The following is a 25,662-nucleotide window of genomic DNA, read 5'->3' on the forward strand; positions in this document are numbered from 1 at the left end:
TAAATGAATATTTTAGTTTATTGAATATGAAAAATAGAATTATTTTCTGCAAATAAAACTTATTTTTATGTAATTGTCTCATTTAGTGTTAATTTGATGACTAATATTTTCCTTAGTACCTGCACTCTATGTTGCTTGCTTGGTCCATCATTGGTCCATGGTGTGCAGGAAAAGTTACTAAGAACAATGTACTCTTGATGGCTGGTCGATTTAGCCAAAAAAAGAGTTGAACCAATCATTATTATTCTATTCTGATCAAGAACAACATTTTTCTATATATATATACTAAACGCAGTAATCAACCCGAAGGTCGGTTTAGTAGGTGATGGTAGAGATCACCCAGTACTAAGCCCTATACGGCGTGTGAATATTCACACATCAGGGTAGATATATATATATATATATATATATATATATATATATATATATATATGTATGTATGTATATATATATGTATATATAATACTCATATATACAGAAACATATATAAGGAAAAGGGATAGGAACACGTATAAAGGACGAACACAATAGAGGTGGGGAAGGCGGAATCGAACGGATCACAAGAGTAAAAATATTTCCTCAACCGGGACTCGAACACCGGATCTTTCCACTTGCCGGGCGGATGCTCTTAACCACTTGAGCTATCGAGGATATGTAATTTACCCTGAGATCCGTGGGTCTTATATGTCGCCAAGCGCCCCGATTCTTAAGTTAAAGGTTAAGAGCATCCGCCCGGCAAGTGGAAAGATCCGGTGTTCGAGTCCCGGTTGAGGAAATATTTTTACTCTTGTGATCCGTTCGATTCCGCCTTCCCCACCTCTATTGTGTTCGTCCTTTATACGTGTTCCTATCCCTTTTCCTTATATATGTTTCTGTATATATGAGTATTTATTCGCCGTTTGGCGGGATTTCGTGTTTGAATGTATGTATACTACCTTGATCAAAAAGTTCCCGGAATAACCACCGTGTGGCGCTCCCATCGTTCCGATTTGAGTTCTGTTTTTTTTGTTAAATTGGTACATCTGTTGTTGATATTCCCTTTAAATCTTAGTGTCATAACTTGACATTTGCAAAAGTAACGGTCGGTTTTCGGTATGTCCATCAGTGCTTCCTGCGATTTTTCCATTACTTCCTCTCGGCTGCTAAAACGCGTTCCCCGTAATGGTTTTTTAACTCGATTGAACAGAAAGAAGTCACAGGGAGCCAAATCAGGTGAATTCGGTGGCTGTTGGATGGTATTTGTTGCATTTTTCGTCAAAAAATTACGAATAATGATAGCACTGTGCGACGGTGCGTTATCATGGTGCAAAATCCACGAGTTTTCTGCCCACATTTCTGGTCTCTTTCGGCGAATTGCTTCACGCAAACGTCTCATAACGCCCAAATAATACTCTTTGTTTACTGTCTGGCCTTCTGGCAAAAATTCATGATGCACTACACCGTTGTAATCCATGAAAACCGTCAGCATTGCCTTCTTTTTTGACTGAAAACGACGTGGTTTTTTTGGTCTCGGCTCATTTGGTGAACGCCATTCACTTGCCTGATGTCTGGATTGCGTGTCGTACTCATAAACCCACGTCTCGTCTCCAGTAATGATCCTTTTGATGAATGTGGGATCGGATTCAGCCTCGCAAATCATGTCTTTTGCGACGTCAACACGGTCTCTTTTTTGCATGAAATTGAGGTCTTTTGGCATGCTACACGACGGAAACCCAAATCATTAACCACAATGTCTTGGGCGGATCCATAGGCAATGTTCAAGTCCTCCGCTATTTCTCTGATGGTTAATTTGCGGTTATTGACCAACATTTCTTTTACTTTATCAATTTTTTCACCGACTTTCGATGTCGATGGTCTGCCACTGCGTTCATCATCTTCGATTGACTCACGACCACTTCTGAACCGGTCGTGCCACTGGTAAACGACCGTTTTTTTAGAGAATCGTTGCCGAAACACTTTTCCAACATTTCCAACGTCCGTGCGCCACTAAATCCGTTTTTTACGCAAAATTTAATACAAGTTCGTTGTTGCAAATTTAAATCCATTTCTGAAATTGTAAAAAATCGCCAACACACACAGAGATAGATGTACTCTTGGCTACGTAACTTTTGCAAATGTCAAGTTATGACACTAAGATTTAAAGGGAATATCAACAACAGATGTACCAATTTAACAAAAAAAACAGAACTCAAATCGGAACGATGGGAGCGCCACACGGTGGTTATTCCGGGAACTTTTTGATCAAGGTAGTATATAATATATATATATATATTTTGTGGGGGATCGAGATGGTGCGGGGGCTAGCGTACTGGCTTCCCACCCAGAGGGCCCGGGTTCAAATCCCGGCGGTGTTGAATATTTTTCAGAGGTATCTCGATCCCTGCTTGAGGTGCTTTGTGGAGGGCACTTTGAGTGAGTACGCCGTCCGTCGGATGGGACGTTAAGCCGCGGACCCCTTGGCGCCTTTCGTAAAGAGTAGGCTAATGCCGACGCCGGGTTTCTCTCCACCCTTCATCCTTTCCTATCCATCCCCTATGGCGCAAATGACCTCAGCTGTCGGTCGCCTCCCCTCAAAACTACTACTACTACTATATTTTGTGGGTTGCGGTAGTCCAGGGGGTTGACTGTTGGACTATTGATCGGAGGGTCCCGGGTTCGATTCCCAGGAAAGTCTCTGGGCACCTGCAGCTCCAACCAAGCTATGTGATTTTTCGGGCACCAGATCTTCCTTGGAAACCATTACCGGCACCGGGAAAGGAACTGGCCCCCTACTCAGATGTATAAATTTCACACGCTGTCGGGCTTGGCACTGGGTGAACTCTACCATCACCTCCCAAACCAACCTTGGGTTGATTACTGTGTAAATGGTATATATAACATTTGGATGGTGCAATAGAACACAAAATGAAATAGATGAAAAATAAAGAACCCTCACATTTTAGATTGTTTGTGCTTTTGGCCTTCTCTGAGGCCTTCTCTGAGACCTTCTTTAGGCCAGGGTATCAGCCTGAATAGTTTAAGGTTCGTGGTTCAAGTCCCAGTCAAGGAAACTATATATATATATATATATATATATATATATATATATATATATATATATATATATATATATATATATATATATATATATATATATATATATATATAAGGGGTCTGGGTGGGGGGGGGGGCAAGTGAGATGCAGGGAATGCTGGAAGGGAAATTAAAGATGGCGGTTAAGGGTGGGAATTTTGAAAGATCGGAAAGCTAATATATATGCGGATTCTCGAGTTCTAACCTCTATATTGGTGGCTCAATCGGATAGGGATTCTAGGATGCTAAGAGCAAAACACTGGTCCAATGAAAGGTTGTGGGAATTTGCATGTGAAGGGATAGGATTATTTTTTTTAAATCAGTGGCAGCTCCTATGGGTGAGCTGCCACTGATTGTAACTTATCACCATAAATTTTATCACCCAATTCCTACATTGCTGGCAAATAGCCTGCAAAATAGAGAAAGACAAAACTTTTCTCAAATTTGCATATTACTTGATACCAGCAATTAGGCACTGTTGATTGACAGGCTGTCTTTATGCAGCTGCAGACATCCTGCATTACCTGCATTTCCCTGACTCTTAACAATTTTGTTCTTGAAATACATGGCAATGAAACCTCCGATATCAGCATGAAGAGCTTTGAACTTTTTTAGTTTTAATTATTCCTACCTTTGTAATCTAGTTATTTATTTAGTTACAAAGAATAACTGACTAACATAAGATGATCAGATTTTATTGTTACTTACAGATTTTACTTTAGGTTAGTAGGCCACTTCCAATTCATGCCCTTCAATCAATTTTCCCACTCTGGGGTGTATGCTGTGGCATAATAACATACAGAATACGAGGCCTATTCAAAATTTATCGTGAATTTTGTGTTTTTCAAAAATTATTTAGTTGTTTATAGATATCTATTTTGTCCCCTTCAAGGTAATCCCCTTGGATATTATACACTGGTGCCAACTTTTTTTCCAATCCTCGAAGGACTTCAAAAAATCATTTTTGTGGTCTTGTTCAGCTCCTTCGATGCAGTCTTTATCTCGTTAGTCGTAGCGTAGCGTCGTCCTTTCATGGGCTTCTTCAGTTTTGGGAATAAGAAAAAGTCACTGGGGGGCAGATTTGTAAAGATTAAGGTAGTAAGAAGTAGTATCCTCATATAAGAACGTGAAGGTTATAATACTTAGCATAAAAGTCAAAAAGATAGTAACAGTTTTGGGAGTAGTGTCTGGTTTTTGTGTAATGTAAAATGATATACCTTAAAAGCAACTGTGGTGCAATTTCTCGGTTTTCAAGTTTGTTAAATTTCTTGAATGCAAAAATGATAATAATGCTATGGCTAGTAATATTATAGCCATTATTAAGAACCTTCAAAATTAAGTCAGCAATAACTTTGTCTCAGGGAAATTATAAAACAAGTTTATCATAACCTGAACTCATCACAGACCACTACAATTCTATATTAAATTTCCATATCATATAATATGCCTCATATAACACAAGCATTTGCACTGACTGCAGAAATTAGAGCTACCAGAGAAAATGCAGATTAGGCCTGTTAGAGATAGTTCTAGGGAATATAGGAATTAACATGAGGTTACTCATTCATTAATATTCTGGGTTAGTTCAATGTACATTGTATATGCTCATTATTCATATGAAATCTTTGTTAGCATTTATTTTCTCAGTTGTACTCTTACATCTATATCTAATAGCCTTATTGCTCATTCCATGAATGCCATAGAACTCTTTTGATTCTCCTGTTAAATAATTTTTAGTTATCAAATTTCATTAGCTCAATATCTGTAATTGAATTGATAATGTGCAGCTGTTAATCACCTCGTTAAAAAGAGTACAAATTCCCTTTTATTAAGTGAGCCACTGAGAACACGAGGAGATGCAGGAGTAACTGCAGAGTGCCTGGTTGAGTGTGGTCAGCAAAGGGACAGGTGCCTAGCTGTGTCCCTTGAGAGTATTCGAGGGGGGAGGCAACGCTGCTATGCTCTTGATCGGTCAGCTGATTCAGACAAGGCCCCATTGCAAGCTGCTCCAGACCTGGGCTACTTCCAAAAAATATGCCTTCGAGGTAAGATCCCTGAAAGTGCCAATATGGAACCCTAATTCATAGCTTTGCCAGAGCCATGCAGTTTTTCAGGTAACAGATGTTCCTGAAAAACCATAGGCAGAACAGGAAAAGGAATATAAACACACATACACAGGTAGTAAAATCCTTTATTTGTCCTTCTTTAGGGACCCCAGAAAAAAAGTGTAAAATGCAAGTAGTGGGAATTGTTGGATTCTTGAGTGATATGTTCATGAACTTTTCCCACAACATGTCCGCTGAGCGAATTGGTATTGTAAATGATATTGGTTAATCTTATATCTATTTAAATTGGTCTTAAAAATGCAGATTGAAGGCAACAGTGAAACCAATGACAACTCCATTAATTGGTTGACATGCTAGCCAGCTGAACCAAAGCTTCTGTTTGATTCCTAGTTGATTTTGAGCATTAAGAGATTTAGTAATTACTCAGTATCTTGAGACTCTTTATTGCTTGAAGTGAACTTTAAGTACGAGTGAATTTTTTTCTAATCCTTTTCCCTAATCCCTAAGTTTTATTGAAGGCATTCAAATTGCATTGAAATTAAAGCTGGAAAGCTCAAACATACTTATATTCATGGGTGCTTTCATTTGCATCTCATACCACGTCTCACCCCACCTCCTCTTTTCTTTATGGACACAATTACTTCATTGATCTCAAAATCACATTCGATATGATACTTGTCATCGGTATCAGAAGCTTAAATATGGAGGAGATACAAGGTCTCTCTCAGATGGATGGATGGGTGGCAGTTTCTCTGGCTGGAGTCGAGGTAGGGAAGACTCAGAAAAGGCTGGAGGCCAGTGGCAGTTGAGTCCCAGCCTTTGCGGTGTGCGAATCTTTTGTTTGAGAGACTGTTATAAGGTGACCTCATTACGCTCCATCATGAATTGGTTATTGGAACAATGCTATGCCATCAAATTTTTGCATGAAACTGGGCTAAACTGGGTAAGAGACTCATGACATGCTCAAGGCAGCTTATGGTGATAACACTATGAGTAGATGGGGTGTTTTTGAGAGGCACAAATTGTTTCGGTAGAGTATAGAAGTTGAAGACACCGAATGTTCAGGATGCCCTCTGACCTCAAAAGGTGACAAAAATCTGGCAAGAGTGAAGGTTTTGTCAAACAGGGATTGCAGGTTAAGTGCTTGCATGGTTTAGAACAAACTTGGCATCCCTAGAAGTGATGTACATTGACATGTGACCAAAAACATGGGAATGAGACAGGTGTGTGTGAAGTTGGCACTATGATTGCTCCCAGACGAACAAAAGGAAACTCCCATGCAAATCTGGCAAGAGCTTCTTGACCATGTGAGTGAGGATCCCATTTTTTTAGACAATACCCCACCTAGATATCTTCCCCTTCCTCCTTCCTTAGCAGCACTCCAGGTGTCGCCTTCTAGAAGGTGTACAAGGAATAAAAAAACCTGCTGGAATCGGTATGTGGATGCACAACAGTACTTCTTTGAAGATTTTTGAGTGAATGTATCAATTCTGGTATCAATGTATCAATTGGTAACACTTTTAACCCATTGTCCCCAAATATGCTTAGTATAATGGAATGTTGACTTATCTTTCCCATTATCTGATTTTGATTTCCAGGGTAAAGATATTGACAGTAAAGTTTATTCTGGATATTTTAATTTTTGTATATTTTTATGGTTTTATATATATACACACTTACATGTAGATATATATTTTAATAAACACACTCAAACACATGCACACGTGCATGTACAAGGTGTGAACAAAAAAAGACAAGACTGATTTTATAACTTGTTTATTTCAACGGATATCAACTTAATCAAACTCGTCGCTCACCAAGTACATGCCTTGGCTGGCGACACACCTTTGCCAACATTTCTTCTAGTTCTCAAACCCTGCGTGGTAAGCCGCCTAAGGGATCCTCTTCAGGTTCGCCGTACAATTAGTTTTAATGTCTGCAATAGAGTCGAATCAGCACCCATTCAAGGTTAATTTTATCTTTGGAAACAAAAGAAAGTCTGATGGAGCCACGTTTGGAGAGTAGGGTGGCTACGGGATCCTGGAAGTTCCGATTCTGGCGAAAAAATCTGTCACAATCAGCCCCTTGTGAGCTGGTGCGTTAGCGCAACGCCCGTCATGCCCAAAATGTCTGTCAAAATTGTCTGACAGGATCCAAAACTGATGTTCACTTCCTCCGCTATCTCCTTAACAGTTGAACGGGGATTTTCCCACAACAAATCGTTCACCAATTCGACATGGTTGCCGTCTGTCGAAGTGGAAGGCCACGAGGTTCGCGAATCTTCATCTGTAGTGGTTTTGCTCGATTCAAAACGATTGTACCACTCAAAACACTGGCTTTGACTCATAGCTTCATTAACAAAGGCTTGCTAAATCATGCCAAATGTCTCCGCAGCACTTTTGCCAAGTTTGAAACAAAATATCACGCACACACCCTGTTCCTCTAGCTCCTTCATTGCTGCCGTTGCACGCGGCAACGAACAGGTTAAGACAGGCACCGCTGCTACAGCGTGACGACTAGATGTAAACAAACGCAACACCTCTTGTTTTAGTCATCAGATGTGTCGTAAGATTTAGTGCACTGTGTCTCATCCGTTGAATGGCTTGTGCATAATAAAATCAGTCCGATCTTTTTTAACAGACCTTGTGTGTGTGTGTGTGTGTGTGTGTGTGTGTGTGTGTGTGTGTGTGTGTGTGTGTGTGTGTGTGTGTGTGTATATATATATATATATATATATATATATATATATATATATATATATATATATATATATATATATATTTTATGAGGAATACTTCATTTTTTAAATTCTTCCAGAGCGGCCTTGTACTAAGGCATGGGTATTTACCCGTGTTCCCAGCTTTGAACTTGTAGTTCCATCTGCAGTAGAAGTACCAAATGTGCCAAACAGACGTCGATGTCAAGATGAATGCCTGAGAAGTGCAAGGATAACATGCAGGTAAAAATATTTCTCAGGTCTGTTTAATTCTTTCATAAAAATATGGCCTTGGTAAGATTTGGGCAAATGTCTAATAAAATAACAATAATCTAATCTAAAGTGTCTTAACTTCACCTTTAGCCTTTAATTTATGCCTTTGCCTTATGGATTCTGATAGTATATAAGGTAATCATTATTGCTAATTATCTAGTAATTAGCATTTGATTAGCCCTTGAAACTTTTAAAAAAGTTAATCCAATAAAAGATTATTTTGTAATTCTGACATCCAAAAATGCAAAAAATGAGTTCCGAATGAAATGATGGGGGTTGCATCAATTATATTATTTTAGTTGTAATTTAATGTGTCAAAACAAGTGACTAATATCTGAAACTCTTTCTTCATGAGGTAGTGGTGATATTTTAATCAGTTAAGATTACAAACCAGATGCCACATCATTGTTCTCCCATTTTCAAATGTTCCCTTAGCAATCATTTATCAGCATAGCAGTCATTTAGGTGCTCACATTCTATGAGAAATATAAAATGATAAAGAATGAGAAGAAAACCCATATAAGGTATTAATAACATGATGAGGGATGAACACATTCAAAAACCTGACTGCAATTAGAATTCACTTTGCTATTTAATGAGATTGCACACAATTAATGCTGTCTTGATTTGACCTTCCAAGATGTGTATCTACCTTGATACTTGCATTGAAGTCATTAGTTTTTGGGTTTTTTGATATTTTTATTCAATCATTGGAGCAAGAATTTTCCTTAGAGTTATTTTGGTCCTAAGGAGTGGTAAAGAAATGAGTAATAGAGCATTCAAAGGGGATTTTGATGGCAGATTTACAGCTAGTCTTGAGCTAGCAGCAAATGGTGAACTCTGGTGAGGGAAATGGGAAGGAGACAGGGGTGTGGCAAGTGCCTTATGTGACAGCTGGGGGGGGGGGAGGAGGGGAAGGGGACCCCAAATTGCAAAGTAGTTTCTTTTTATTGTTTCTTGGATAAATTTCTGCAGCACAAAAAATGTGTTCAGTTTGCATGATGGGGGCAAAGCACCATGGGTGGGAATCAAGTGCTCATTTTTATGTCTAGTGACACAGACCCAAATTGAGGCCCAGGGAAAATGATGAAGAAGAATGGGTTTCCCGTGTAGAGGTGCATAATGGTTATTAATGTATTTATTAGAAATAGCAAAAGGTATTAGTGCAAGTCATGCACAAAGGTGAGCATTCACACTCTTCATTTGTGTTCAAGTTACCACTACCTACCTATTTGGCATCATAGGATAGGGTTAATCTTTATTCTGGGGGAAAGGTATTTGCTTTTGTGCATGGGCAACTGTGGAAGAAACGTATTTCATGTTTGGTTTTCCATAGTACCTAGGTCCCAAGAACCCCGTCTTATCTTTATGGCCAGAACTATTTCTTTCCAAGAAAGGGTGAAGTCCCACCTCCCTCCAAGTAGTTCTTCCTGTAATTATTAGGGCTTGTATTCCACCATTTTGCTATATGGCCGTTCATTTCAGACTGTTTGCTGCTTTTTGTAAGTAAACATTATGAGGTAAAAAATAAATAGATTTGCAAGGGTTTTCTCTATCATTGGATGTTGAAAACCCTTCCAAGTAATTAGATTTTCGCAAGAATATTAATATCTAAATTTTGTCAACAAATCTAAAAAAATTAAAAATAATTTTGAGTCATCAAGATGTGCTTTTGAGTGCCCATTCCATGGATTACAGGGGAAGGAAAGGTATTCTAGGTCTTCTATCTACTTAAATAATAGTTTTCTACCACAACCAATTATGAATCTTTATAAAAGGTTAATTAGAGACAAGTAAGATTGTGGTAAGATGCATATAAAAACAATATTTTTTTCATTATATAACACCACTGCTTTTTAAGTGGAATTAGTCAGTATTATAAACTTACACCAGGATAGGTTTATTGGAATAGAACTTTGCTCGGGACAATGAGGGGGAAGGAATGTGTAATAGAGTTTCAATTTGAAATTTTCTCTGACATGATTGCTAGAAAGTGAAATTGAAAGCACCAAACTTTTTCTAGTAAAAGTATCAACAAATGTTTTTACAGATACTACTTCATTTGCTTAGTCAAATCTATCAGATAACCACTCTGAATTTTGGTGATAATATTTATTTCAGGTCAGCAACTTACTATGGCCATGAAAGAATCTGCAAAATCAGCCCAGATACCAGGAGAACTGTACCAGAGATGTTTCGGCGTGCTGGAAATGATGTGGATTATATGGAGAATGAATGTGCATCACGTAAGATTTGGTTAACCAGTTTAATTCAAAATTAAATAAGGTGTTCTTTATTTAATTTGAATCAGATAAAATGAAATTTAGAATTTGCATACCCAACAATGCATGCCATAAATATAAGTAGTTCATAAATTAGTGATTATAGATCACATGCCAAAGACACTGCCTTTTTTCACAAAACAATTTCACTCCTGTCATAATTTTTCTGGCTAGATTGGAGTGCAAATGATAGCAATGGTTTAAATGTTACTCTGCTATTGAAATGGTTAGACAGCCAAAAAATACCATGATAAAGCATTTTCAGGATTAATAGTCTGCATGTATGTAACTGTAAGAACAACTCTGTTAGTGCCTTGAATTTATCAACATCATTACAAAAATACTCATAATGCTGAATGAAAAACGTTACCAACTTCCTGACAAACCACAATATTAATGCAACACTAAGAAATAAGAGATACACTTTTATGAGTCAGCTAACAGACACCATACTGTGACAGTTTATTTCTTTGATCACCCCATGTACTCACTACATTCACATAGATTCCTAGAGGTTACTACCCCATTTCAAGTCCCATAAACCACCAAAAGAGACTCAAGGAAATTGTAAGTTCACTAATGTAAGGATCATGAATCCTGAATGAATGAACAGATCATAAAATTTTCTACCACCCAAATTAATAATTCAAGTTCATTTTCATCTATTTTAACTGGTTTAAAATTCAAGCATGATTTGTGTTTTCTAAAGCTACGAATGGAGAAGAAAGCTCCTGGATATCTGAATGAGGGCTTCTTATTAATTACTGTGGAATGCAGCAGCGACATTACCCACAAGTCCAGAAAATCTTCTTATTTTTAGTCTACCGATTGCTTAATATTGAGTGATTATTAGTACTCAAGTGTTATAGTCATGCTTTAAATAATATTTCGTCCATACATTTTTCAGAACCTCCAAATTGTGAGTACACGGATTCACCTGGCCACTTTTTACCATATACTGATCGGTTTGTTCCTCGAATCCTTGATGTGGCAGAATGTCGTCGCTTATGTGACCAAGAAAGAGAATTCCCATGCCGTTCCTTCAACTTCCATGCTGGTCGAAGAGAATGTATGCTAAGTTCAGATGACTCTTTCACAGCAGATAAGGCAGCTTTGGTGAAAGACAGAGATTTTTTCTACAGTGAAAGAGGAAGCTGCAGTAATGGTGTGTTGAAATATAATTAAGTTCTCTGTCATTTACATATTCAAGTAAAAAAAAAGGAGATATGATTAATTGATCCTACAGAATGTAATTTATTTCAACTCAATCAAACAAACATTTCCATCGACCCCTGTTGTGCACCCCAAATGAGATATCCTAAAACAATGCTTTTTATGAAAAATATTTCTGCTGATTTTAATAAATTTAAGCTCTTCTCCCTTTTGGCCATCGGAGAGTCAATTCTTTTGCTCCTCTACCTTAAAGCTCTAGCAAAGGTAATAGAATTAGCCAAAAATTATGTTTAACATTTTTGAATTGATATTAAAATTAACATTTAATATCATATGTGAGTGTTTTTCCTTTGAATCAACCAACACTTATAATAGAAATCATTTTTGTTTCTAGACATTCTTCATTTTAAAGTCTTATCATGCTGAAAAAATTTCTGTATCCATGGAAATAAATATTTAGGGGTAAAAATATTTTATAATCTTATATTATTTCCCTGTTCAGATTGCATGATCCACCACATTCCATAGTCATACAGTGAACGATTGATTACTGATTTCTAAAAATATCCCTAGCATATTGTGGAAGCCATGATAGTGCATGATATAATGTCTCCATTGAATGAGAAGTGACGTGAAGGCTATGATTGTAAGGTACTATAAAAAGAACAGGATAATCAAGACAGATGTGGAGTAATTATTCATAGTGTTGAAAATTTTTAGACATGGTCAAAGATCTTTGGGCAAATTCAAAGGCCAAAAGGTGGACACAGAAGATATGAATAGATTGATTACAATTATTCAAGAATGGATTTTTTCCATTTAGACTGATTTTGATTCCTTTGGTAATATCAAGACAAAGTACTCATACCTCAACTCTTTGTATTTTTTTGGTTTGGGATGCTACTCTAATTTTACATTATGGAGTGGCTAATGAAGTTGAATGGAGCAGTGAATTTTTCATTCTCAAAAAACTGATAGGGGTTGAATAGGAGAAAAAACTGGAAAACTAACTACGTATATTGCCCTTTTCAACAGGTGTAAAAGGCTATTAAAATATTTAAAATATGTAGAACAAAATTATTGTTTCACCTATTTTGGTATTTCATCTTTTTCGCAGTTCGGGTGGATTGTACTCAGGCAGATATGCTGATAACATTTTCCTTTGGGTCACCATTTGATGGACGAGTATATGCAACTGGAAATCCTCAAGCTTGTTTTGAGATGGGTAACAGCCAGTCACAACTGGTATTGAGAATTCCAATGGGAACCCAGTGTGGCACCGTGCAACAGGTAAGTCCCTATGATCAATATTATTTAATTTAGAGGTTTAATATGTGTGCCACCCATACTGCTGCACCTTCATCATCATCTATACATTTATGGCCAAAGCACCCTTGAAGCTTATATTAGGGGATGTTGAGACACACAGGACCTTGAAGTACTTCACACTGGGACATGATTTTGGGGCTGAAAGCAACCACCAATATTTCCAGAATCATCAATTAATCATAATTAAATCTCATTGTAAATTTGTCCACAATTAATCCAGATTGGATTTTAATTTGAATTGGGTGTTAAAATTGGCAGTATGGTTCAAAATATTGTAAGGGAACATGATTGATCCTCTCAAAGTCCTCTTTACAAAACTTGATTCACTGATATGAATTTCACACTGGGAACTAATCACTCATTGGAGTACCTTATGTAAGAGCATATGCAAACTTATATGACCATACTAGATTGTTCATCTAAAACACTTGAGTTTACTGAACATTCAGTAATGATAGGTTGGCAATTCTTAGCATAGGTGGGACAAAAACTCTATGGTCAACCAATAAGCAGCCACCTTCAGTTGAGATATTATCCCTTCCTTTATGAAATATTTCAAGATGGGATCATTTATTTGTACTGGCCAACTAGAAAGAGCAAAGTCATCCTTTGGGAAAATATGATTGTTTGTATCATTGGTAATATGGCTATAATTGAGTGTAAATTGCATTTTTCAGGTTATCAGTCATGAAATTATCCCAAAAGTAAACTTCCTCATGCCATGTTGACTTTCATAATTATAGCTTGATAGGATTGCTGTTCAATATGATTTGCAAGCAGAGCCTTTCAGATGGTGGATTTCAGATATAAATCTATAATTAATTGTTAATTATCACAAAAATAAATAACTTTAATGAATACATGCATCATATTTATTCAAAATAAGGGTGTTGCCTGGCTATTATGAGACAAATTTTGAGTAACATTAATTAATTCTTTATTACATTATTTTGTGTCATTTTGGTATTACTACATAAGTTTGCATCGTTATCATATTAAAGATGTTAATACTTCAAAATCTATGACTTTCTAGGGAAGAGGGCGTTATGTTAACCATGTGGTAATTCAACAGAATCCTGTTATCATGCAAAATACAGACAAAACAGTAAGAGTTGAGTGTCGCTTTGATGCCAGTGACCAAACTGTTTCATATGCTCCAAAAGGAAACCGTGAAACAGAGGGTGGAGGAATCAGTGTCACGTGAGTTGACCAAGTTCATTTCATCAAGTCTTATTTTCAATGCAAGTAATGCTTTTCTTGCACCTTCCTTAATGCACCACTGAATACATAAAATTAGTCCATTTCACAGGAGACCCTTCATACAATTTTCCCAGTTGAAATAGTTTCAACCTTTCTCCTTCCACCCAAAGTTATATTGAGATCATGGGAAGAGAGAAATATGTCAAAAATAAACTTCAGTATGATTTTTTTAAAAGTTCTTGCTCTTTGAAAATAAAAACATTAATTCTGCTCAATTGGTTAAAGCAATGGAAAACATTTCCGGCAAACAACTCCATGGCTTTACAGACCTGCAAAATTAGTTCATATGCGCAAATACTGAGTATCCCACTAAAAGTGTTGACTATCACTAGTAGAATCCATTTTTTATAATTTGAAAATAATGTTTCAAAAAGCCACTAGTATAGAAGGAAATACCATCATGGCCATTTTCCATTTGTTTTAAATTTTCACGATTCATGCCTGCCTATTTGCTCAATCTAGCAGAACTCAACAAAAATCTATCTCTAGTCTACAGCAAGCCCTGCTTCACATGATTTTTCAATAGCTTTTAGTAAATCTACATGCATCTAGATAATTAAAATGATACTTCATTTTGAATTAAGTTCATGTACTCTCACTATATCTCTTTAGATCCCAAGTTGCATCCCTTATTGCATTCACTAAGCCAATGTTAAGCATAAAACTTGGCTCAACAAAGATTCTACATTAATCCATCATGATATTTAATGAAGTCATAATTAACAACTTGCATGCTTTTCATTTTTTCTCATGTTTTCATTCATACATGCATGCTTCTCATATTTTCATGAACTTATCCTAACTTATCAGAATAAAATAATTTTGTCCTGATTGTTTTTCAGAGTTCCATTTCGTCCATCTGGGACCAACCTTGTGAGCAACACTGCACCTACACCTAGTGTCCGCATGAGGATAGTAATGAGGGGGGGTACTGAGGCCACTGTTGTTGGTCTTGGAGAAGACTTGCAGCTTCGTATTGAGATTGACCCAGGAAGTGCATTTGGCATCTTTGCTCGCAACTTGGAAGCTCGCACTGATAATGGAGAGCTTCTCACTCTCATTGACAATGTTGGGTAAGAGACGAAGAAAGTTTTAAATCAACAATATTGTTACATAGAAGTTCACTCTAAATCATTCCAAATTAATACTGAATTTCAAAGGCTGAATGAGGTATAAGAGTGAACTAGATGACCTTGCTTACTGAAATTTTTTTTGTTGACTCTCTTAATAAGTGAATGATGGAATTTTGAATCCTTCATTGTCAACTCTCTTGCTGTGAGTAATTTGTTAGTTTTCCTTTTTGAAAAAAGAATGTGAAATGCCTAAGATATATAAAAAGTATTCAAATTTAGTAGAGTAGTTTCTGAAGAAGGAAGTCATTCATTCAGTGATAGAGGATATTAGACAGAGAAATAATACTTATTCCTTTGCATGTTTATAGCACTGCAACTCCAATTAAGAATATGCAAAGCAAACAGCTGAATATTGTCAGGGCTATGAGTAAAGAGTTTTGGGTAGGATTTTTGAAAAATAATTAAATATTGAAAAATTGAAAAATAATTATAACTATATGTTTATTCATCAAATAATGTGTTGACATTTACAGATGTTATCAAATTACAGCAGCATAACAAGCATAGCTGTAAAAACAAACTTATCCTGATGTAGCCTGTTCATTTAGTGTGGAGCAGAGAACTTAAATAAAAATGCATTTCATTTACAATGTATTCCTGAAATTCTGCTATAGAGAAAGGTCTCACCTCTAAGCCACGGTTATAAAACCCTCCTGAATTTCTCAATGGAGACTACCCTTGCAATAAATGTTAGTGTGTTGAACATTTTTACTCCTACACTCTCTTGATAGGGTATAGATTTGCTTAGTCTACAATAAGCACCATCAATATGGTTGCTCTCCCTGGTATTGGACAAATGTGCATCAGATCTTGATGGATATTTGCAGAGGTCTTTCATAATAGACATCAGAATTTTATACATGAAGATACTATATACTCTTAGTATATCTAGCCTTTTAAAATGAGGCTAACACAGTTGTAATGTTGGGAAGAGTGTGATAGCTCTAATTGTCTTTTTGTGGAGAATGAAGGTTTTCCACACATTTGGGGCATTGCCCTAGAGTTCTAATCCATAGGTAATATGAAAGTGAAATAGAGAGAAGTACAAGGTTCTAAAGTAACTGGTAGGAGTTAGCATGATTAGTTTTCTTAACAAAAAAAATAGGGACCTTGAAAGTCTCTTTGTTGTGACATTCCTGAATTTTGGAAATAAGAAAGCAATGGTATTAGCTCCTGTAACCTGACTAACCTGGTGAGAGACCTGAAGTAGTTTCACCCAAACGCAGCCGCAGGGCAAATTAGTTTACTCCACGTCAATGTTCTCGGTAAACGACTATTGCCTAAGCCCCACCAGAGGATGGTGCCCTGCATTCAATAACGCATGGTTGCATCCTACTCCTGATATAATTGGTAACTTATGCAGGATTCAACATAAATAAATATGTTTGACTCTTCCTAGAACAGTCAAGAGAGGAAAATATAATGATTATTTCCTTAGCTTTGGTATAATTCATCTCTAAATTTGAAATAACTCACAGTAAGTGAGAACGAAATCATAACGTAGAATCATTGCAAATTTAATTTTACTTTAGACATACTCAGAGCTCTTAATTTTTGTTAGTACAGAGGATCATTTATTGTTTTATGAGTGTAATTGTGCCATTTTTGATGAGTTCTTACAATCCAGCTAAAGGGAATAAATTGTTTCCTGTGATAAAGCATTCAATTTGCAATTTTTTGTGATTTATCTTTTAATAATTTTTTACTTCCATTTAACCTGATACATTTTTATGCACCCATTTTTGTTACATGTAAGATTGCATTACAAATTGCTACAATTAAATAAAAATTTTCACTCCAGATGCCCACGGGATCCCAATATCTTCCCAGCGCTACAAATTGAGAGGGGGACACGAGACCTGTTTACTGACTTTAAAGCTTTCCGTTTTCCTTCTACTGCAACAGTGAATTTTGTTGCAACTGTTCAGTTCTGCCAAGATGTTTGTGAACCGGTATGTGGATTCTTTTCTTTCTTATGCTTCCACTCCTTGAAAATTTGACAATTGATTATTCCTATATATATTTGAAATAAACAATTACATTTTACTTTTATATTTACCTGAATTAGATAAATTGCTATGGAGGTGTCCAGTCATTTGGTAGGCGACGTAGATCTGTCAAAATAGATACAAATCAACAAGAGTGGAAAAATGAATCAAACTCTGTGCAGAATGACACTGCTGCTATGGATTCCATGGAGACAGAGAACTTGACAACTCCAATTCTCATGAGGGTCAATGACAGCATTATCAAAGGTTTGTGGCTGTGTGACTGACAGTGTTGAGACCATGTCACTATAACTGATACACTTAAATGTAAAGTTTAATGGGGGTGTGGTTATAAATATGAAATTATGGCAACATTTTTATATCACTAGTGCATTTTGGCATGAAAAAAATAAATCAAAAGAGAAAAAGAATGTTAGCCACTAGGTTCCTTGAATTCATCCATTCATTAAATTTTTTTAGTTATGGATAGTATTTTAAATGCTTTATCTCTGTGCATGGGGAACTTATGGAAAGGGATCTGATATGATTTAAACACTTAGGGATGTAGATTTTTTTCACTCTATGAAAATCTTTAATTTTTTGATAATGATTCTTCTGGAAGGCTATATGCTAATTTTTTAAAAGTAAAATTGGATAAAAATAACTGTTGATATTTCCCATAGCCTAATTTTGTTTGATATTTCAAATGGTATTAGTTCTTATCAGTTGGTTCAGTGACATGTTTGCAGGTAAAGGCACCTACAGTTCATCAAATCATATATTTTCCACGATAAAACCCATTATTGGCATCATATTCCATTGTCCTTTATAAAACACCATTTTAACCATATAATCTATTAATTAATTAGGTTTTGTATTGAGTGCCCACTATGCAATGGTCAGAGAATCTGTATCATATCAGCAGTGACATTTCTTCCCTAACAATTCACCCCTGTTCCTTCTCCTACTGCCACCTACACCAGTGTTGGCCCCTAGGTACATTGAACTTCTGACTATATAGTTAATATTTTCTGATGCACTCACATAAAAAACTCTTGCAATTGCATTATAGTGAGCAGAGGTGGATCCTAGAGAATCATATGATTTGCTTGGAAAATGTGCATTAAAGTCAAAAGTTGGTGTGGTAGTTCATTGGGTAGAGTCCTGGGATACTAACTTGAGGATCCAGATTAAATACTCATTGATACCTCTTGGCACCCCTAACTTTTCCAAAGCAGTGTGATATTTTGGGTACTAGATCTTCCTAGGAAACGGCTGGTAGCATGGAAAGAAAGTGACCCCTCTTCTTCCCTGATGTATGAATCGGGAATATAGTTAACATATCTCAGAAGTGTTTTGGACCAACACGGTAAAAGTAGTAGGGACGTAAGGAGAAGAATTGTGCTAGGCAAAGAGGCTTTCACAAGGAGGAGGGAGTTGATGAAAGGGATGTTGAGCAAGGATATTAAGAAAAGACTGGTAAAAACTTTGATATGGAGCGTAGCTATGTACGGCGAGGAAACGTGATCATTGAAGCAAGAGGATAGACGTTGATTAGAGGCTTTTGAAATGTGGGTGTGGAGAAGAATGGAGAAGGTGAAATGGACCGAGAAGGCAAGAAATGAGGAAGTATTTGGAATGGTGGGCAAAGAGAGGGGTTTGTAGGGAGGAATCCAATGGAGGCAGGAAAAGTGGATGAAGGGGGTGTTGATCAGTAGTGGGATGTTGAAGACTGTATGAGATGGGTAAATGTTAGGCAAACGAGGAAAGGGCAGGAAGAGGATAGGGATGTTGGACGGGATGAAGGGAAGAAGGAAGTACAAAGAGATGAAGAGGGACATTATGTAGATTAAGTTGCTGGATTATGTTTTGTTAGGAGTCACAAAATATTTATTTGGCAGTTGTATCCATCCAAAAACCTACCTTAACTGGTAGATTACCTGTGGTGGAAGGGCTTGTGCGTTCCAATTACCCCTAGAGCTGTGCTGGTGGGATTAATAATAATTGCTCCTGGTAGGGTCACCCATACCAGATAGGTCGAAGGTTAGGAGCCAGACGGAAGGTAGTCCACGCAGCGTCTGTTCCTCAGTGAGGCGGCTGCAATGGCGTCTGACCCCAGTGAAGCGGCCAGTAAGTGATGGTGTTACGTTAAAAACACTATTGAGGAAGGCAACGGGAAACCACCTCAATTATCATTCCCAAGATAAATATGATGGTCACTGCAGAGATTTTGGGTCCTGGCAACTATGAGGCTTGGCCCAATCGGCCGTGTGTCATGCCCGGCAGCGGGGGAGGCAAGGCTTCCGTGGTCGTCATCCCACGAAACCCTTGCAAGGGAAAACCGGCGGCAGCAGGACAGAAGATGCAGGAGAAGAAGACCGAGTTAGTTAGAATAGGAACGTGGAATTTTGGGACAATGATGAGGACAGGGAAATTGGAGAACATTAAGCGAGAGATAGAAAGGGGAAAAATAGATATTTTAGGTCTATGCAAGGTGAGATGGAAGGATAGCGGGGATTACTGGAGTGATAATTATAGAATAATATACATTGGCGGGGACGAGAGCCAACGAGGGGTTGCCATAGTATTAAATGAAGAGGTAGGAAGAAGCGCAGTCAAAATAGAAGAGGTAAGGGATAGAATATTACTAGTAGAGATAAAAGCAGAATCGACGAACTTGGTTATTATTCAGGTACACATGCCACTGAGCAACCATATGGAGGAAGAGGTTGATATGATATACGATCAATTAGAGGACATAATCGCGTGTGTTCCCGCAGGGAAACATTTGATAGTGATGGGGGATTGGAATGCGATGGTAGGCGAAGGAAGAGATGGTGATGAGGTGGGGGACTACGGTTTAGGTACAAGGAATGACCGCAGGGAGAAAGCAGTTGAGTTCTGCAGGAGACAGGGGTTAGTCATCACCAACACTTGGTTTAGACACCACAAAAGATGCAGGTATACATGGAAAATGCCAGGTGACTCAGAAAGGTATCAGCTAGATTATATTCTGTTTAGACACAGGTTTAGGAACAGTGTGATTAATTCGCACAGCTTCCCTGGAGCGGATGCGGACTCTGACCACAATTTAGTTGTTATGAAATGTAGCGTCCATTTCAAAAAGATAAGGCAGGGGCGGTGGGTTAGAAAATTATAAATAATGACAATTATTTTGTGCTCCCCATTAAAGCATCACTACATTTTAGTTTCTAGAATAGTCTGATTAAGAGTTCTAGTTATCATTGATCCTGTCCTATTAAATTTGTACAATGAAAGAGAGATACTAAAGCGCGACTCAGTCCTGCATTTAGTGCTCAAGCTATCTTATCAATTAATAGTATTAATATGATATTTGATTATGTAATAGGTGTGATTCTGGCAAGCTCAAAACCTGATAATGAAGAGCAAGAGATGTCTACTACAGAGAGCGGAATTCTTAGTTCTACGACTAAAAAAACGCCAGAGATGGATTTACCAAATGAGCTCCCACTACAACTGCAGGTGAGCAAATTTATAGTTTAATTATGTATATGCTTTAATTTGAAAACTACCTACTAATATTTAATACATTGCTACAATTGTTCTGTTTCCTGCTCAAAAACTGTATCAGAATTAAGCAAATAAAAAGCAAAGTGTGCAAAAAACAGATCAGAGATATTTAAGTGCATTATTGGCCATGGCTGTACAGGTTATCACAAAATTCAATACAATATTTCACAGCAGATATTTTTGTTCACCCAGCCATCACCACCAGCTTTTTTATAAATGGGAAACGTTAAACTTCATTATCTACACTATATGAACGTGGAAAATTGTACAAATGTAAATCAGGATAGATCTTAGAATGGAAAATAACATAAATGTGAACTCTGAAAAACCAAAAAGTAGAAAACAGCAACAATATCTAGAGAATACTTGTGAAATTGAAATACATGTGTGAATGTATGATTATATGAAATAAATACATGAATGTATGAGTCTTCATATATATTTGATATTGCTTACTATTATATTGCTCTCATAGTTGCATTTGCAATGTGTTGCACAGAAGGCACAATGCATATCAACAAACCTGCCATTTTATAAATGGTTTCTAGACCTCTTTAACTAACCATTATTACCGTAGCTGGTTGTTGGGGAGGATTCCTTGCCCAAAATCATCAAAGGGGGAAGAGGAGATGGAGTGAATTGGATCAAGACCAGAGGGCCAATAATTAAGGACTCAACAGTACACCCCTCATGGAATACAAGTAAGAAAATTACATTATAAGCATAATGGTAATACTGTAAGCAAAATACAACATAATGCAAAGTTTTGGATTTTATGGGTTTATTGCATGGAAGGCCCCATCACTTTACTCTTGCTAAAGGTAGCTGTAGAAATGTGCGAATATTTTCAATCATTCTGCAATATACCAAGGTCCATATTTCAAAGTTTGCTACCTTCAAGGTCTCCAGGTAAGGAAAAATATCTACCCAAAAGTTTTATGACAAAGAGAAATTCAAAAATACCAGATTAATTTATATGAATTGGTTAAGTGATATTATATGTATTTTATCACATTTTTTACTAGTAAACCAAATTAATAATATCTACGTTGTCATAGCTTGTACAGAATATGGAGAAGGAGATACATTCAATTCTATTTATGATTAAATTTGTCAGTAATGTTTGCACAAATATTACATTTGGCTTCTTCAGGTAAAACTGATTGAAAACTTAATCACTGCATGTTTTTATCTTACATTTCTTCATGTCATCACATTGAGCATTTCAATGTGCAGTCATAGTATATACATCCAGAAACATAGTGCTTCAGATTCAGTCACTAACCTGAAGTAACCCATGTATCATGACTAAGGAGAATTTCTTTTAAATGTTGAGTGTTTTGGATAAAACAGAGGGAATATACTGAGTTCTAAAACCCTCATCATTATTAATGAAACATAGTGTACCTGAAGAAACTGACTAAATGCTGTAAAATTGTTGTGTTTAAAGGTATTATATACTAATGGGTCCTTAATAGAGATTTATTAATCAACACCATTCTATGGAAGTCTTCCATAAAAGCACAGCAGTACTTTTGGAAGAGAAGTATTCACTGACCAATGTTTGAAATTGATTTGAAAATATTTTCGGTAAAAGTGCTACTCTCTGGAGTTGGTAGCGCTATTCTCTACTCCTGGGTTATCCATCAAGATGTCACTAAAAAGGAAACGAATCATCTGGATCATACCGCAGATATTCCATGTTAGAAGCACCGATGATTTGGAAAATTAGAGAGCTATTTAGGCTCTTACATTGGCTTAAGAAACTTAAATGCTCTATATCATTCAGTCATTCATTGAATTTATGGATTTTTCAAAGTTGTGAAATACTTGCCATTAAAAACAATAAAAGTAGTTGCCTTCTACATCATTTCCTGTGCTCCCTAAGTTAGAGAGTGATCTTGAAAAAGTTATCACTGAGGAGAATCTATCAATTATCATCATGAAGAAGACAAAGGTGACAAATTTCAGTCAAACCCATTAGGTTGAACTAGATGAAATGTTATTATATCCCTGGAAATAATTGGCTCAATCACAGCAGCTTTGAAAATTTGAAGGGCAATAGAGATACTAACTCTCCTTGTCAAGCCTCAATAATATGTAATGATTTTCTTACAGTCCTTGAAATGAGAAGTTTATTAAGAATATACCTTACAGTGAAGCTAAGTTGGTTTTTGCAAGGCACCAAGCAAGTTATCCACCACCCTATCCAGCATGAAAGATATTTTTGGGGACATCGCAGTCTGAATTAGGCAATTTTTTTGAAAGATATTGACAGGTGGCTATTATCCTAGGAATATTGATGAAGTTACCCAAAGTATTTCATCTGCTAACTCAAATGAATAAGATTGAGGCTATTCACCTTAAGATATATTTCTGAAAAACTGTTTTTTAGCTGCTTCCTTCCAACAGAACTGCAGACCTTGATGCAAGGTTTGATAGTGGCCTAAATCTAGTGTTGCAATTTGAGGGACTGATTCCTGAATATTTCAGAAATTTTTTGATGGCAACTATCAATGGCAATACTAAAATTTGATACTAATTTTGCCGAATTGAGTCTTTAGTGATGGAAATGGAAATATGAACAATACCTTCCTGAAACTGCCTAATGCCATAAAGCAGTCTGATGACGACTTATAAGCCAATGTGAAGTATTTTATACAATGTTTTGCTACTCTTGCAGTGACAACATCAATAATAGAGCATAGTTTTTCAGCCTTATGAGGCTGAAAACCTATATAATGAACAAAATGGAGGAAGAAGGGCAGACCTGAGTAAGGGCAGATTCATGAGTGCTGACCAAGCTATTGAAAATGTAGTTAAAAGAGATCACAGCAAGTTATAATAGCAACCTAGAATATTAATGATGTTAGGGAATAGTAATTAGTAAATCACTTTCGCTAGATTAAAATGGTAAAAAAGTGAATAATAAGAACCTTAGATTACCATGGCAGATAGATGAGCAGTTAGACCTGCCATGTTAATATTACTTTGTCCAGATTCATAGTCTTGGGCCTTACTAAAATTTAGGGTTGTGGGAGGACACTTAAGGTTCCACCCTATGATATCTCAGAGGGAAGAACTTAAGTTTTTACTTATTTCTCCCTAAAGTAATATATGTACTCCTAAAATAAGTCCTGGATTTCACTCTTTATTTTTCAGAAGATGTTGATGAAATGGATGATTCATGCTCCACACGATCCAACCTGATTGTTGCCCTGCTCATCACCATAGCTTTAAATGCTGCATTCATCCTGGCCTTCGTCATGTTCTACCGAGCCAAACGAAGACAGTGGACCAAAGAGACCCCAATTCACCACCCATCCTCTCAGTACTTCACCCCTGAAGTCCTCTTTCGAAGTGTTTATGACCGCCTCAGGCCTATGCCTAGCACATTCTCCACAAATGTTGGAGCCTCAATGAGCACTAGCCCAGTAAGTCACTCACCCCCCCCAACCTCCCTCCATCAAACCCTCCACACCAGGAGGAAATGAGACTCAGAATGGATTTAACTCTGCCCTCTCTTGTGGCAGCCCATATTGAGGCTTGAGTGTTCTTGGAGTGTGTGAGTTCATTGCAAGGGAATGCAGCTTGGACCTAAACTTGGTGGTGGGAATTCCTAGGAGTGGATTTGTTCTTTTTGACATTGTGGTAAAGCCAATGGCCAGTGATTTGATCAATTGTGGTAGCATAGGTGTCTAAAAATTTTTACTTGGTGGAAATTATTTGATGGCTAAGTGTACACAGCTTTCCCTGATACCATTTTCACCTCCTGAGGATGAGTGTGGACTGTATGAATATTTATCAGATAGGTATCCAAGACTTGTCACCAGGAGTGTGCTAGAGAAGTGTATTTAGCCATGGCCAAAATTCTACATTTTCCACGAATTGCCATAACTCCACAAAATATTAATTAATCTAATCCATTGTGATTTGAAATATTATAGAAGAATTCTATAAAAGGTTAAAAATCAAGCTGCACTTTTCTGTGAACTCATGTCTTAATATAGGCAGCAATTTCTTAGACTTTTATTTATGCTTTACTTTAAAATGTAGTGCTATGAAAAAGAATTGGCAGTCTTTGGAATTTATTGTTTGATAATTTAGTTAAAAATTTGACCTCCTTTATTTAAATTCTCTTAAAAGATTATCTAAGGTAATAGCTATACGTCCATGCAAAACAACTACCTAAATTTATATTGTATATAAAAGCTGAAAGATTGACTTTCTCAAATGTTATTTGCTATTTATTTCATGGGAATGAATAAAAACTCAGCAACAATTTCTAGTGGTTCATCATCATTATTAATAAAAGATTTAAAAAAATTCACGTACCTATGTTTACTGGATTAGCTATGATGAAAGAGACAAAGTTTCCCACTCAAGTTGGTGAAAAGAATAACAAAATCATTTGCTAATTTGAGCATTATAAGGGATTATACTGTAAAGTAAAATGTATTTGAGGATTTAGGAATTCATAGAGAACTTATAACATACTTAATTTTGTCTTAATATTTATATTTATTTCGATTGGCCATGTATCATGCACAGGATACGTTCCGAAAGTAATGCAATTGAATTTCCCGCGACATTCCTATTGGTCGGAGTGATATTGAACCACTTGGAGTAAGTGCTAAACTTTGCCGCGAAACCAAATTTAGTGCTCACAAAGCAACGGAGGCAGCAGGACGTCAGTTATTGTAAACCTCTGCGCGCTGATCGTGTCACAAAAAAGGAATCGACGATCGAGCAACGTTACGCGATTACTAAGTTTTGTGCTAAACTGAAAAATCTCATGAGGAGACTTACAAAATGATT

At 36.8% G+C, this 25,662-nt stretch overlaps 1 protein-coding gene across 1 annotated transcript in view; it reads left to right on the forward strand.

Annotated features, from left to right (window-relative positions):
- LOC139685798 (uncharacterized) overlaps positions 1 to 24,413 on the forward strand; it is a 58,884-nt gene extending 34,471 nt beyond the window's left edge. The window contains exons 20-32 of the mRNA XM_071582916.1: positions 4,906 to 5,117; positions 7,956 to 8,097; positions 10,249 to 10,373; positions 11,317 to 11,574; positions 12,700 to 12,872; positions 13,945 to 14,111; positions 15,014 to 15,244; positions 17,106 to 17,256; positions 17,373 to 17,559; positions 20,663 to 20,796; positions 21,422 to 21,545; positions 24,007 to 24,278; positions 24,378 to 24,413. Of these exons, the coding sequence (XP_071439017.1) occupies positions 4,906 to 5,117; positions 7,956 to 8,097; positions 10,249 to 10,373; positions 11,317 to 11,574; positions 12,700 to 12,872; positions 13,945 to 14,111; positions 15,014 to 15,244; positions 17,106 to 17,256; positions 17,373 to 17,559; positions 20,663 to 20,796; positions 21,422 to 21,545; positions 24,007 to 24,278; positions 24,378 to 24,413 (2,212 nt within the window). The remainder of the gene's footprint in view (positions 1 to 4,905; positions 5,118 to 7,955; positions 8,098 to 10,248; positions 10,374 to 11,316; positions 11,575 to 12,699; positions 12,873 to 13,944; positions 14,112 to 15,013; positions 15,245 to 17,105; positions 17,257 to 17,372; positions 17,560 to 20,662; positions 20,797 to 21,421; positions 21,546 to 24,006; positions 24,279 to 24,377) is intronic.
- Positions 24,414 to 25,662: the final 1,249 nt, after the last annotated feature.

Source organism: Hetaerina americana, unplaced genomic scaffold, assembly GCF_022747635.1.
Source record: "Hetaerina americana unplaced genomic scaffold, ioHetAmer1.1.p SCAF_12, whole genome shotgun sequence".
Taxonomy (NCBI): Eukaryota; Metazoa; Arthropoda; class Insecta; order Odonata; family Calopterygidae; genus Hetaerina; species Hetaerina americana.